The sequence below is a fragment of the Muntiacus reevesi genome, chromosome 3, assembly GCF_963930625.1.
Source record: "Muntiacus reevesi chromosome 3, mMunRee1.1, whole genome shotgun sequence".
NCBI lineage: Eukaryota > Metazoa > Chordata > Mammalia > Artiodactyla > Cervidae > Muntiacus > Muntiacus reevesi.
Window position 1 is genome coordinate 35,981,276 of NC_089251.1, and position 14,596 is coordinate 35,995,871.

At 49.7% G+C, this 14,596-nt stretch overlaps 1 protein-coding gene across 1 annotated transcript in view; it reads right to left on the bottom strand.

The window, feature by feature from the left end:
* Window positions 1-14,596, bottom strand: part of CAPN13 (calpain 13) — a 53,702-nt gene that overhangs the window by 19,821 nt on the left and 19,285 nt on the right. The window contains exons 5-8 of the mRNA XM_065927235.1: window positions 11,615-11,789; window positions 10,604-10,678; window positions 5,672-5,757; window positions 1,924-1,998 (exon numbers count right to left, since the gene is read on the bottom strand). Of these exons, the coding sequence (XP_065783307.1) occupies window positions 1,924-1,998; window positions 5,672-5,757; window positions 10,604-10,678; window positions 11,615-11,789 (411 nt within the window). The remainder of the gene's footprint in view (window positions 1-1,923; window positions 1,999-5,671; window positions 5,758-10,603; window positions 10,679-11,614; window positions 11,790-14,596) is intronic.

Below are 14,596 nucleotides of genomic sequence, written 5' to 3' on the forward strand. Positions count from 1 at the left end.
AACTGTCAACTACAGTATCTATTGACTTACCACTGTCCTACCCAAAGACCAGAGCCCCATTCTGGTTCATTTGTGGGCAAATGCCCTTCTGATTTCTCCAGTGGCTGGGACGACAAGTGAAAGTGAAAGTTGCTCAGTCGTGTCTGACTCTTTGCAACCCCATGGAATAGTCCATGGAATTCTCTAGGCCAGAATACTGGAGTAGGTAGCTGTTCCCTTCTCCAGGGGATCTTCCCAACCTAGGGATCCAACCCAGGTCTCCAGCAAATTCTTTATCAACTGAGCCACCAGGGAAACCCAAGGACACAGTCAAATTACGGGGATGACAAGGGCACAGTCAAATTATGGGTTCTGCAGGTCCCTTTCCTGGCCAGCAAGATGACTGTCAGTCTCTTTCTGTCCTGGGTCCTACATACTACTAATAAAATCACCTTTCCATAGGCCCTTTGCCAAATATACTATTGAAATCTTGTGTATGTGTGTGCTCAATCTCTCCACTGTGTCCAACTCTTTGTGACTCCATGGACTGTAGCTCGCCAGGCTCCTCTGCCCATGGGATTTTCCAGGCAAGAATACCAGAATAGGTTGTCATTTCCTTCTTCAGGGGATCTTCCTGACGCAGGGATGGAACCCACATCTCCTGTGTCTCCTGCATCACAGGTGGATTCTTTACCACTGAGCCATCTGGGAAGCCCTTATCAGAATACAATGGATTCAACACCTAAAATCATGCCTGGGATTAAAGTTGCAAGACTGGAAATATTTTTCCTTCTAATTTTTATTTGTCCCTCTGATTCTCAATTACTTAGACCTAGTCTCTTTTTCACGCACTCTAAATTTTATTTAAATATGTCACTGAATAAACCAGACAACTCATCAGGGAAATGTCCGTCTTATCGTTTAAAATGTGAGTGTAGGGCTGAGGATGTTTTTTAAATTTTTTAAAATAAAAAAAATTTTAAATGTTGCATTAAGGTATAACTTATGAACAATTTTTCAATAGTTTCAGGTGGACAACAAAGGGACTCAATCATATATATACATGTATGTATCCATTCTCCCCCAACTCCCCTCCAACACCCAGCCTGCCACATAACTGAGCAGAGTTCCAGGTGCTATAAAGTAGGTCTTTGTTAGTTGTCCATTTTGAATACAGCAGTGTGTACATGACCTTCTGAAACTTCCTAACTATCCCTTGCCCCTGGCAACCGTAAAGTTCATTCTCTAAGTCTGTGAGTCTCTTTCTGTTTCGTAAGTTCACTGTATCATTTCTTTTTAGATTCCACATATAAGGGATGTCATATATTTCTCCTCCTCTGTCTGACTTAACTTCACTCAGTATGACACTCTCCAGGTCCATCCATGTTTCTGCAAATGGCATTATTTCATTCTTTTTAATGGCTGAGTCATATTCCATTGTATATATGTACCACACCTTCTTTATCTGACGATATGTTTTAAAGCATCTAGTCTTACATAGCTGCTGAGTGATGACACTGACATCTTACTCAGAACACTAGAGAGAGGGCTGGGAGGTTAACCTCAAGTTGCTCTTTTACAATTCATGCCAGGAAAGACTGGCACTCCAGGGTTCCAAAAACACAGCAAAGAATTTACATGCCTGATAACCATGCATCCTGGTTGCCAGGAAACTGCTGATTTCAAAGCTTTAGTGTCAATATTCCTTTTCACCATTAACACCTGCTGAAAGGCCTTTCATGCAAAGAGAGAATACACAATATCTTTTTCAAAGCTTTGGTGTCTTGATGGAGAAAATAAACTCCTTCTATATAGGTCTCTGCAAAGCTAATCCTCATTCTCACAAAAGTTTAGGGAAAGGGTGGGGATTGAGGGTTTGGGCAACAGTTAAAGATTTAAAATATAATAATAGTTTTAAAAGTACCAAATAATAAAATAAAGTACCAAAACTCGCCATTGTCCTTATCCTCATACAGCTGGTTTTTCCGCAGGTCGTGGGTTTCCTGCCACTCCGGGGACCTGGGCATGGAGAGACAGACCATGGGATGAGATCTCCTAGGATGTTTGATTTCAACTACACGGGCCCTGACAGGGGCCCTTTGCACAGGCCTCCAGAAGTTTCCAGGTGCGAGTGGACAGTGTCACTCTACCTGACGATTCTTTCTATGCTGATAGCTTCTACACTGTCCCCAGCCTTATCCTCTTTTCTGAGCTTTAGAAGGATACATGCTATGCTTCATCCCTTGTCTCCACCAGAGCCCCACCATGACTTGAAAGCAACCTATTCCAAACTGTACTCACCCGCTGCCTTCTCCTATTGCTCAAATGAGAACATGAAGAATTATTCTCTCTTGTACCCTCCACATCCAAGCCATCACCAAATATTAATGATGCGTTGATTCTACCTTCTAAACCCCTCTCAAAACCATCCAATTATTTCCATCCTTATTGCTGTGTTCAAGTTCAAGAATCCTCATCTCCCTCATGGACTGGCCTTCCAGAACTCAGCCCTGCCCACTTTCCTATTCATTCTCTACACCTCCAATCAAAACGATCTTTCTAAAGCAGAAGTCTGATTATGGCAGTTCCATAAACATTGAAGCACTGCCCCACTACTCTCAGGACGAAGTTCAAACTCTGCAGCAGAACTTGACCTCTGTGCATCTCTCCAGCTTTACCTGAGCAGTGACCTGTTCTCCCTGCCCTTGAACTATACACTCCAACAATAAAGAATATCTTTGTTTCTTAAAAATGCTGGTCTGTTTGGTGGCCATGGCAGCACCCAACCTCCACCCCACCTTGGCCTTCACCATGATGCTCCCTCTGCCTGGAATACTCCTCCTCTTTTCAGTCCTGAAGCCCAATAACTTCTATTCATTTTTCCTCCTAAAAGGTACTTCTGCTGGGAAATCTTCCTTGTCCCCACTGTGGAGCCCCTCCTTTGAGCCCGCTGGACAGGAGTACCACTCCTGTCCCAGTACTTAGCACCCTCTGATACTAGTGCATGTATATTTCTTGTTGTCCCTCATTAGCCTCCAAGGTCCATGAGATCAGTGACATTGCTCAGCATTGCATAATATCATCCGACATAGGGCTTGAACACATGCCTTGGCATATAGTAGAGTGCCATAGTTTTTTGCTGGCTTAATAAACAATTAAAGCTGTCTGCTTCATTGGGATGATGTGTTCCAGAAGCTACTCCTAGGGTCTACAGTGAAGGATAATCTTATAGGCAGAAGGGAGTAGCTGTCCCTTCCTTTCCAGCCTGTTCCTCAAAGCAAAGGCATGCTCACAGGCGATGGGCCCCATAGGCACAAAAGTGTAATGAGACCTTTCTCTGGGAGTAACTTGCAGGGTGGGGCTGGGTCACCTCTGAGCCAGAAGAGCAAGGTAGGGACCACTCAGGCTTCTGGCTGCAGGCTGAGCCAGTTAGATGTGTTATTGTAAAATGGTAATTTTATAATTAAGTGATAATTACATTTTCTGCAGTGTGTAAGGGAAAATAAATGTAGTGTAAATCAATACGCTATTGATTCATGCAAGTTTGCCTTTAAGTGTGTGTGACTGAAATTTCCATTATGTGTGAGATTAGACTATCAGCTCTCCAGATCTGTCTCCAGTTCTTAAAAACTAGGGAGGGAATTAACCAGCGCACAGGGAAAGGAGGATGCAGCCATACCACTTCCTTCCAGCCTGGTCATTGGTGGGGGATTGTGAACCTCAGCCCTCAGTCCTGTGATCCACCAGAGAAGGTGTGGCGGGGTCCACCCCCCACCCCTGCTCTGCACACTTCTCTGCCCTGTTCAAAGGCCTTCATGAACCCCAGGACTCTAGGGCACAAATCTAAACTTCTCAGCTGGCACAGGCTCCCTGGCTCCAGGTTGTGACACGTCTTTCTCTCTTGTTCCACTGCCCCAGGCCAGCTTCCTGGCCCTTAAGACATTACCAATAAATGTGGCTAGGCACAGCAGCCGACACTTCCCTCCTACCTAGGGATTGATTCCAAAGTGAGTTATACCTGTTTATTTTTCGGTTGAACTCCATTCAACCCCATCCACCCATCCCTGAACAGACCTGCTTGTGGGAAGCTTCTCTTCCCTCACCTCTGGGGTCCCTAGTTGCCTTCACTGGCCATTTGATCTCTAGCACAGGGACTGCGGCCAGAACATCAGCTCGTGTGAATTTCTTGCCTCTTTTACTCAAGGAGGATGTACTGCAGACACCTTCCCTTCCTCTACTCTTGCTGTTGTGGCCAGCCCCAATCAGGGATTCTGGCTAATCTGATCACTCTGGCCACAGTGGGCAGCTTGGAGCGATGATTGGGAAGGTGGGGAGAGGGACTTGGTAGCACCATGGATACCCCTGGGGAAGAAGGAAAGAACAGAGATACAGTAAAAGGAGGGAGGGTGTCAGGGAGCAAAAATACTGTCCAGTGGTTCGTGGTTTTGCAAGTTCATTTCCCTTCTGTTGGGGGAGAGGGGATTAGCTGCCCTTTTTTCAGAGGGTATCTGAGATCACAACAGGTTTACTCAAAGTCAGGTTACTTATTTCCTCTCCCAACCTCTCTCATGTTACTACCCTCCAGCCCCACTTACGTAGGCACCTCAGCTGTTGGGGCTCACACAGCATCCCAGGACCCACACAGGATCACACACCACTCAGCCTGGGGCACAGGGGTCAGGATGGGGAGAAGAGCAACGCTGGCCTTTGCCTCCAGGACACACTTCTCCCTGCATTGATGCTCACCGCTTGTTGGGGCCTGTTCTCCTGTGTGCCTGAATGCTTTGCATTTCCTTTTGGATCATCTCTTCCTTGTGCTAAGCTGCCTTGGCCTCTGGACACTTTCCATGGACTAACACAGGTCCTCAGCGGCCTGTGGATGTGCTGGGCCTCACTGGAGGAGAGGAGCCAAGAGGAGCCAGTCTGCTGTGACTGGCCCACCATCCCCACTCAGGACTGCTGTGTCATTCTTAGTCAGCAAAGGGGTGGGGACCAGGAATCAGTCCTCCTGGCAGCTGGGAAAGGCCAGTCCAGCTCCCCAGGAACCACAGACTACACAGCGGGGGCCACATAGGTCATCTGGGCCAGCGAGCAGCTGCCTGGAACATGGTCACAACTAAGACCCACTTCCCCTCATCACTCCCACCACCAGCAAGGTGAGTCTGGACCGATAGGGCAGGAGAGACAACACAGGTGGACTGAGTCAAAAACTCAGCCAGATCTTTGCCTCAGTTTGCCAACTCCCCCTCTAGAAGAAGGCTTTTCCATCCTGATGACATAGCAGCATCAAGACCCGAATCCCATGGGATGCTTTTATGGGCTGAGGCTCCTGCTCTCCATCTCTGTCTGCCAAGAAGAACCCAGCGTCTGCCCTGCCCCACCCCCTTTTAATTTTTTACTTAATCTAGGTAGTTTATGAGGTCACTACTCTGGTGTACCCACTGGAGGACAGACACTGTCTCTTGTCCCACAGCTCCCATCCGGCACAGTGGACTTAGTACAGAGTACACAGTAGGTGTCTAAACGATGCCTGGTGAATGGCATCATGAGAGTGTGTGATGGACGGACAGTCCCACACAGGTGTGAGCTGGATAGGCCTGCAGGGAGGTCCACCTGCTGCCCTCATGGGCCAGGGTGCTCTCGGAACACCAGGTATCCATGAAGGAAACAGAGAGAGGTTTTCAAGCCATACCGGTCGCTCCAGCGCCCACTCCATTCGATCCTGCCCCAGGGGTTCCACAGGCGGATAAGATACTCCCATCTCCTCCTGTACTCAATCTGCAAAGAACAGAAAAGGAAAACTGTCAGTGTTCTCCAGCAAAATTTGGCAGAAGGGATATGAATGCAGCTGCTTTTTACCTCCAAGGACTAATTTAACTTCTGACCTCATTTGGCTGCAGCCAGAAGAAAAAAATGAAAAGGGAAAAAAATCAATGCTTCTGCCCGTGTGGGGTTGGAATGAGATCGAGAAGAAAATGGTCCTTTTTTTTCTGCGCAGCACCTTGAAGGCAGGTGCAGCTTCCTCATTCTGTAAGACTGCGTCCTAACCTAAAACCTGCGCCAGCTGAGACTGCATGGCAAATAAACACTGAGGCTGGTGCTGCCACGGCTGCAGAGGGGAGATCTTTATGGGTCCCCAGCCTTCTCCACGTCCTGTTGCAGCCAGCATCTCTAGTCCACCGAAATAGCTGCTTCCTGACTGGTGGCCCCTTGGGAGCTGTGCTGGGGTCTCCACAGCACTGTCCTGAGCAAACCAGGAGAGGAGGATGATCTGAGCAGGAAGAGAACTGCCTAGGGGTTGAACAGCCTGCAGTCGGGGGGGCAGGGGCAGGGGCAGGGTGGGAGCTGCACCTGGCTCTGGCAGCCTGTCTCTGTAGGGGCATCTCCTGAGTGCCCTGAAATCTCCTTCCTTCCTGGGGGCGGGGGAGGTGGGGTGGGGAGGGAGGGGTCACATCATCACCCCTCCCAGATACGGAGGCCAGCACACCTATTCCTTCAGACCACTGAGGCCAGAGGGCAGGACTGTTTGTTGCAAAGTTAAAACAATCACAACCCTTTGAACTTATGTTCCTGGATCCAGGAGGCCTCCTCCTGGGGAGAGGAATTAAAGCATGATTGAATTGCAGCTGCGATATTGATCAGTGTTAATGTTGTCGGAAGAGACAGAGGGGTGAGGAAGGGGCGGATTTGTTCACTGATTCCAGGTCAGAGGAGGAAGTTCTGAGTGTAATATTCCCACGTGGAAAAGAAGCCTGTGTGTGGAGGCAGGCCCAGAGCCATGCCTGACCGAGCGTATGATGTGCGCTATAGCCTTCAATCCTCTCAGGTAGATGTTCATGTAACCCCTGTCTTGCAGAGGTGGAGAATGAGCATCGGAGAAGTTAAGCAGCTTTCCCAAGGCCAGAGAGTGAGTGGCAGAGGAGGAATTCTGATTCTCACCATGGTCAGTTTCCAAAGCCCAGGCTCTTAATTTTGGAATTGGGAGTGGATAAAGGATACAGTTGCTCCAGGGCCCAGCTCATTCTTGAATGTGGCTGAGACTTTGATCTTGCATGGAAACCCTGGACTAGCATGTGATTACCAAAAGGGTAGTGCCATGAAGGAGCAAGGGGCTTCCCTGGTGGCTCAGATGGTAAAGAATCTGACTGCAAGGCAGGAGGCCCAAGTTCGATCCCTGAGTAGGGAAGAGCCCCTGGAGAAGGGTATGGCAACCCACTCCAGTATTTTTGCCTGGAGAATTCCATGGACAAAGGAGCCTGGTGGGCTACAGTCTGCAGGACTGCAAAGAGTCGGACACACTGAGCAACTAACACATATACATGAGAGAGCAATGGGGTCAGACAAGAGCACACGAACCTAGCCTGGGTGCAGTTCTTTTCTGTCTACTTCTGTGGCTGACACTGCAGTGGAAGGGACTCTGATTTTTAATGCCACATGAGATGGGGGTTCCCCTTCTATGCCCCATCCCCTGGGACCCCAGGCTTTGTATTATTAACCACCAGCATATGATGGAGCCCATGGAACAGGGATGTGAGAAACAGTCTTCTGGTGGTCCAAAAAGTTTAATAAGCCACCCTCGGTGCCTAAGGGACAGTCAGGGGCTCGGGTAGGCATGGGAGAAGAGCAGCCAGTGACTGGAAGGGGCTAAGGCAGCGCTAAATGATGCATGCAGAGAAACACACATCCCCTCTCCCCGGGGAGTCACCGACCCAGCTAGGTGCATAGTGAAAAATGCCAATTTCATTTATCTTCCTGTCTGTGTCCCGCCCAGAGGGAGGATGAGCAGATTAAAAAGCATGCTGCATTTATGGGCTGGTTTAATCTTAGCACTTGTGGTCAGAGTTATAAGCCCCTCTTTCTGGAGGAAGAATCTTTAATCAAGTCCTTGGGTCCTTGTCTGACTGTGTTACTTCTTTCTGACAGGGTTCTGTTAACACATGGCCTTAGCCAAGTGGCTCAGGGGTCACCTTCAAGGTCAAGGTCACAGCTGCATCTGAGAATGGGTGAGCTTTCTTACGTCACTCTCCTGGCTACTGACTGTACCCTGACCCTGGTCAGATCTCTCAGAAAGGGGGCCAGTGGGAAGAGGTGATCCAGGTCATCTCTCCTAGGATAATAATTCCTTGAAAGTATCCTCTTGAATCTGAGTTCCATAGGTGGTTAATAGTGACTCCTAGAGAAAATTGTTTCATGGCTAACGGTAGATTAAAACCAAGCTGCACTTATGTTGTTAATACAGGCCTTCTCGGAACCTTTAAAATGCTAGCATCCAAATACTGCTTTCACAGAGCATCTCACCAGGTTGGCACTACTGAGAGCACACGTTGGGAAGTGTCAGTAGCCACGGAATGGCAGGAATGGCGGGAATGGACCGTGCAGAACACACAGTCTTCATCACCTACTGTCACAGGAGAATGTCCTGTTCAGACTGCTCAATGCATTGTAAGAACAACTCAAAGCATGTGCTGTGGAGGAAAAACATCAGGGCTACGAGCAGCATCATCAGGAGCCCAAGCCCCGGCTAAACCCACACTGGACTCCCCCAGTTCCCCTCCCTGACCTTGCCCAGGAAGTTTACTTGGCTACTCTGTCACTGCCATCCCCAGGCCCAGCCTTGGCAGGACTCACATTCCACAGCCGTCTGGACCTCTGGATACACAAAGTGCCTTCTCCCCTGCGTTCAGAGGAGAAACAGAGGCCATCTCAATGTGTGAAAACCGCCTTGCCGGGAATGGCCGGCACATCATGCTGGTACCACAGCTCTTTCCTTTCAGGTCCAGCACAGATGTCACTCATTGATTACAGCTCTCTTTTCCAAGTTTGGAAGCAGAGCCAAAGTCTTGTCAACACAGTTATCTAGGCAGCAGTGCCAGGATCAAGGCTGGCACATGAGAAAGCCAATTTGTTCTCCCTAGCCTAGACCTGTCCACATCTGGGATGGGGGGCTTTGGGGGAGCAGAGCATCCATCCGTGGTCAGATGTGATGATGGTACTGACTGTCTCCATTGAGAATTCAGAGAAGGGCATGGCCAATTCCAGATGAAGTGCACTGAAGTCATTGGGACTGGGATTTCCTGTGGCCTGGGTTTGTCAGGGCCTCTTCCTTGCTTCTGAGAAATATTTGAGCTCCTCACATATGTTCTATGATGGAGGATCCATGATGTCATTTTCACAGCCCAAGGACAAATGCGTTGATTCACTCAGGCAAGTGCCCACATCCATTGATCCAAGAGCATCTATTAGGTACCTACTCTCCTCCAGGTGCTTTGCAGAGGAAGCATTTTGGGACTGATTTCCTTAGGGAGGCAGACAGGGGGACAGGAGACAGAAGATATTGCCTCTGTTTTACAGATTGGAACATTCACCCAAACACAAAACAGTGGAGCAACTGGCCTTTGGTCAATGGACAAGAGAGACAGATTGGCACAGGGAAGGGAGATACGAGAAACAAGCCAGAAATAGAAGCTGATGCTTTGCATTCCTTGCTCCATAAACACATGTGAAAAATGGACCCTGGGGTTTGTAACTCTGTCTCTTAGGGCCTAGAAAACATTATCAGACCTCAAGAGCTGTGAGAAATACAGGGATCATGGTGGGGGAGGCATTTGTGGGAAATCATCACAAGGCCAGGAAGGATGGTCCCTGCATGTCTGCGTGATGAGCATAGATGGGAAATGAGGAGACGTGGTGTCTGAGCCCAGCCACTGCAAGTAGCTATGGAACCCTGACCTTCCCCTCTCAGGCCTCGGCTTCTCATTTATGAATGGAGGGGGCTGGACTTAAGTCATGTTTTCCAGAATAAATGCTACTGCACACACTGGTGACATGCATTTTTGTCCACCTCAAGTTGGTTGTTGCACTGGGGAGAAAGACTGTCCCCCAAGAGGCACCCTCCACCCTTTTGTGGGAATTAAAGTTCTAGCTGGGCATATGGCAGCCCTACCAGGTATGTTTTCCAGATACCCTTGGGCCTCGGGGTGGCCCGATTAGGTCCAGACTCATGGGATCTGAGAGGACATGGTGTGTGCCTGATTGACACATGGCTTCCAAATGGGTGTGTAAGTGTCCCTGACCTCTTTCTCCTCCCTAGGCTGGGAAATGAGGAGACCAGAGGCAGCTGTCCTGGGCTCACAGGTAGAAGCCCCATGTTACAGATGGCAGGGCCACCTACCAGCTCTGGAATCACCTGCTCACCTGAGACGTGAACTTGATCTTGTTTGAGCCTCTATATTTTGGAGAGTCTTTGTCATAGTTAAGTTGGTATGTAGCAAATAAAACCCTTTCAGGGCAAACTCTCCTCCAAAGTCAATTGGGTAGCTATTCTGCTTTATTTTGGGGCTAATCCTCCAACCTGGCTAAACACTCAGCCTCTCTGAGGTCATTTAAGGAGAGTAAGATCTCTGGTTGGGGTTGGGGGGGGGGTGTCCCTGAGGGATGGGGATACCAGACACCAGAACTTTTGGATGAATAGAGGGAATGAGGTTGTCCGTGATGGGCCTGGAGAAAGTGGAGGCAAGAGTGATCAGTACCTGTTCAGCTTTGCTGGACTCAACTCGACATGTGATTTTGATTCCTGCTTAGGGGAGCAAGAACCCTGGGGCACTGTGTCCACAGGGAGCCTTACCTGCTCAGCGCCAGTCACCGTGTAGGCATGCCGGCTCACCAGTCCATTTGCCCTCCTCATGGACTCGCTTGTGGGCTTCAAAGGAGGGAAGCAGACCAAGCATTAAACACTCATATGTTCTTCAAAAAAAACCCAGAAAAGCACAATTCACTCAGCAGCTGAGCTGGGGCTAGATGACAAGCCTCCCACTGACTCACGCTGGAACGCCATGTGTTCCTGGATTTCTTTCCTAGAGAGGCGGAGTTTGAAGGCTGTAGGGTGTCTGAGGCCCCAGCATTTCATACCTCAGGAGACCACGCTACGACACACTGGGTCCCGAGGACCTGGGCTGCTTGCTTTTCTCTAATGGCTTGTTATCAATGAGACATACACCAACATGTATCTTCTGGGCATTTTGTGGGAGTCGGGAAGACCTGCCACCTCCAGGCTGTGAGGAATTGGGATTTAAAGTGCATTTTGGTTTCAGGTGGCGTTTCAGACCAGGGGTGTGTGACTCAAAAGCCCACGTGGTTAGAGAGTGAAGGAGGGGTCCACAGGGATAGGGCACTGGCTGCCTTGGAACAGAATCAGATCATTTGGAGGGTAGCCAAGCTTTTCAGAATGGGACAGGCTGCCTTTGGGGTGCTGCCTTTAGAGCCAGTGAGAATCAAAGGGCCTCCCCTGATCACTCTGAACCCCACTGCTCCTGGTCACAGAAAGCAGTAGGCAAAGGCTTCAGCATCAGACCACAGCACTTGAAGCCCCGCTCAGCCACTTACTGGCTGTGTGATGGTGGGCATTTCACCTAGCCTCTCTAAGCCCATTTCCTCTTCTGTAAGTGAAGTCTGTGATCCCTGTTTCAGATGGAGGGCCCTTGCGAGGATTAAGTGAGGCAGTGTCAATAAAGCACAGCATCAGAACTCCATGGTGGTCACTTAGCCATTCCCCTTACTAACTGAATGGGCCAGTGGCTGAACACTCTGGGGTGAGGAAAGGCTGGAACCAGTACAACAAGATCCCCGATCCACTCACCCCGGCCAGGGTGCCGCAGGTCATCAGAGAGCCTGCCTCCGCTGCCGTCTTCACCATCGTCATCAGGTCAGACGAGGACAAGTGCAGGCTGATGTTGGTGACCACCCCTCCCGTGAGGTCCACCAGGGCATCGGGGAGGTAGCCATAGTGCAGGTTGGCATAGGACCCATGAAACCTGGGAAAGAGGAAGGCAGATCAACCCCAGTGGTGCCTCCAGGAAGGGAGATAGCACACTGGATCTCTGTGTATTTTCCAGGGGAAGGATTTACCAACCACCCCCTGGCTATGGCCATCTGCCCAGCTTCTGTTCTCCTGGATAAAGATTCTAGCAATGTGCCACCCTTATCGCTTCCTTATCCTGGTCCCCTGGGCAGTCTCACAGGTGGCAGCATTATATAGAGGTTAGGAATGCAGGTGCTGGGGCCACAGGCCAAGGGTCAAACCCCAATCTCCCCAGATATTTAACTGCTTGACCTTAGATAAGTTACTTAATCTCCTAAAGCTGGGCTTCACATAGTGCCTGGCCCATGGAAACCCTTTAACAAAGACCGGCTGTGAATACAATGAGGATCCACTGTTTCCTGTTTAACAACAGTGGTAAGTACTGGCTGTGTGCAGGGTACCTTGTGTTCAAAGATGGGTGAGACCTCTGCCCTCCAGGAGACCACAGTCAATAACTCTAATGACCTCTGTGACCATAAGCAGCCTTAGTACTTACTCTTGTGTGAAGCTTGATGCAGAATTCCCAGAACTAGCCCTCTTCCCACTCCAAGAATCATCAGGGAGGTGATGTCACTGAAGGTAACACAGGTGAGGACGAGGCTTCCATACACATCCCCAAAGCAAACTACCTAAACTCTCAGACCTGTGCTCCAAAGTGCCTCTTCCTGCCTTCCCATGGGGTTTCTGCTTCAAGACCCACACCCCAAGAAAAGCCCAGCTTTATTGCCCCTATCTTGCCTTCCTCCCAATTTTCTCCCAACTGTGGCAGCCCCAGTCACCTACTGGTGAGGCAGACAGTCTCCAGACTCAAGAGCCAATCTGCTTGGGCCAACTCCTGGCCTCCCCTGTCATGATGTCTCAGGCTCGGGCAGGAGGCTGAGCTTCTCAAGGCCCCCTCTGCTCATCCAGGGAATGGGCTCTTGCAGCGGTGCTGCCAGTAAAGCACACACAGCACGTGGAGAGGGTCTGGCTCATGGAGGTATGCTTCCTGTGGGCACAATCGGGACAGCAAGTCCCTGCTTCCCTGCTTCTACTGTCCCCCCTGAATAGCAGCACTCGCCACCAAGCTGCTCTCTGCTTCAAAGGACATGTTAGGTTGCTTGACCTTCCTCGAGTGTCTGTTAACTATGAGAGTGCATGGATCAACTTGGAACAGAGAGGAAGTGACTGGGGCTTCTGGGAAAGTTTCTGAGAAGGGGCACAACTCTGAACTAAGTTTTATCCAAGTAAGGCTATGGTTTTTCCAGTAGAACTCATGTCCGGATGAGTCTGGTGGACCATAAAGAAGGCTGAGCGCTGAAGAATTGATGCCTTCAAATTGTGGTGTTGGAGAAGATTCTTTAGAGTCCCTTGGGCTACAAGGAGATCAAACCAGTCAATTCTAGAGGAAATCAACCTTGAATATTCATTGGAAGGACTGATATCAAAGCTCCAATACTCTGACCACCTGAAGCAAAGAGCTGACTCATTGAGAAAGACCCTGACGCTGGGAAAGATTGAGAGTAAGAGAAGGGGGCAGCAGAGGATGAGATGGTTGGATGGCATCATTGACTCAATGGACATGAGTTTGAGCAAGCTCCAGGAGTTCGTGATGGACAGGGAAGCCTGGCGTGCTGCAGTCCCTGGGGTCACTAAGAGTCAGACATGACTGAGCGACTGAACGACAGTGGGACAGACACTTTGGGGAGGAAGAACAAATCAGGAGGCTCTGGAGCCGGAAGAGCATGGTGGAGTGGGGCCAATGATGGACTGACTGGTGCTCCTGGGAGAGGCAAGATTGATAGATCACAGGAAAAGCCTACAGCAGGGGCCGGGTGGATGAGGTCACATTTGATTTGAGAACTCAAGTTCCTGTCAATGGGGTGACCTGGAGAAGTTGCTGTGGGGTCCTAAAATATAGGCAGGGCAAACCCACAACAACATGGAGGTGAGCCGGGCCGGGTGGAAGACCCTGCCTCCCATCGTCAAAGCTGTCTGGTGGGCATGTTCCCCACTACTGCCTGGTCACTTGGGCTCTGGCCAGGGACTTCAGCTCTCCTGTTCCTGATGGGCAAGCAGTGGCCAAGCCCCTTCCAGGAAAAGCCCTGGCCTTGGCTTGCTTTCTGGTGATGACCACGTGGAAGTCAGGCATGGGTCCATTCTGCTGCCACCTCTAGTGGGGCCCACAGTCTCAGATAAGACCCCTTCCAGTCCTCAGCCTTTCACCCGGATCTGCTCTGGGCCCCCTCAGACATCCTTCTCTCATCATACTTCCAACTCTGCCATTCTCTTCCCCTGAGACCCCCAAAATTCACATAAATCCACTCCAGCAAACACAGATCAAGCAGCTGCTCTCAGCAGGCCAGTGTCCCAGGTACAAACACCATGGATGCTGAGAAAGCCTTGTATTAATGAAAGTGAAGGACCCACAGAATCCAAGGGCCATTCTACAGGAACCAGATGACAGACAGATCTCGACCTGTTATTAAACTGGTTCTAAATCTTATCTCCCTCTCTCTGACCGGGGTTATGTTTGGTATTAGACTCTTATCTCTGTGATGTTTGCTGAGTCAACTGCAAAGCTTCCCTTTGGTCATAATTGTGCCCAGGTGGGTCTCAGCATATCTGACTCACTTGATTTTCCACATGTTTTTCAGGCTCTGGGTCATAGATTAAGAGGGTGCTGAGAGTGCCAGAAGGTCACCAAGACCAGTGAACCAGTGAAGTTGCTCAGTTGTGTCTGACTCCTAGCGATCCCATGGACTGCAGCCTACCAGTCTT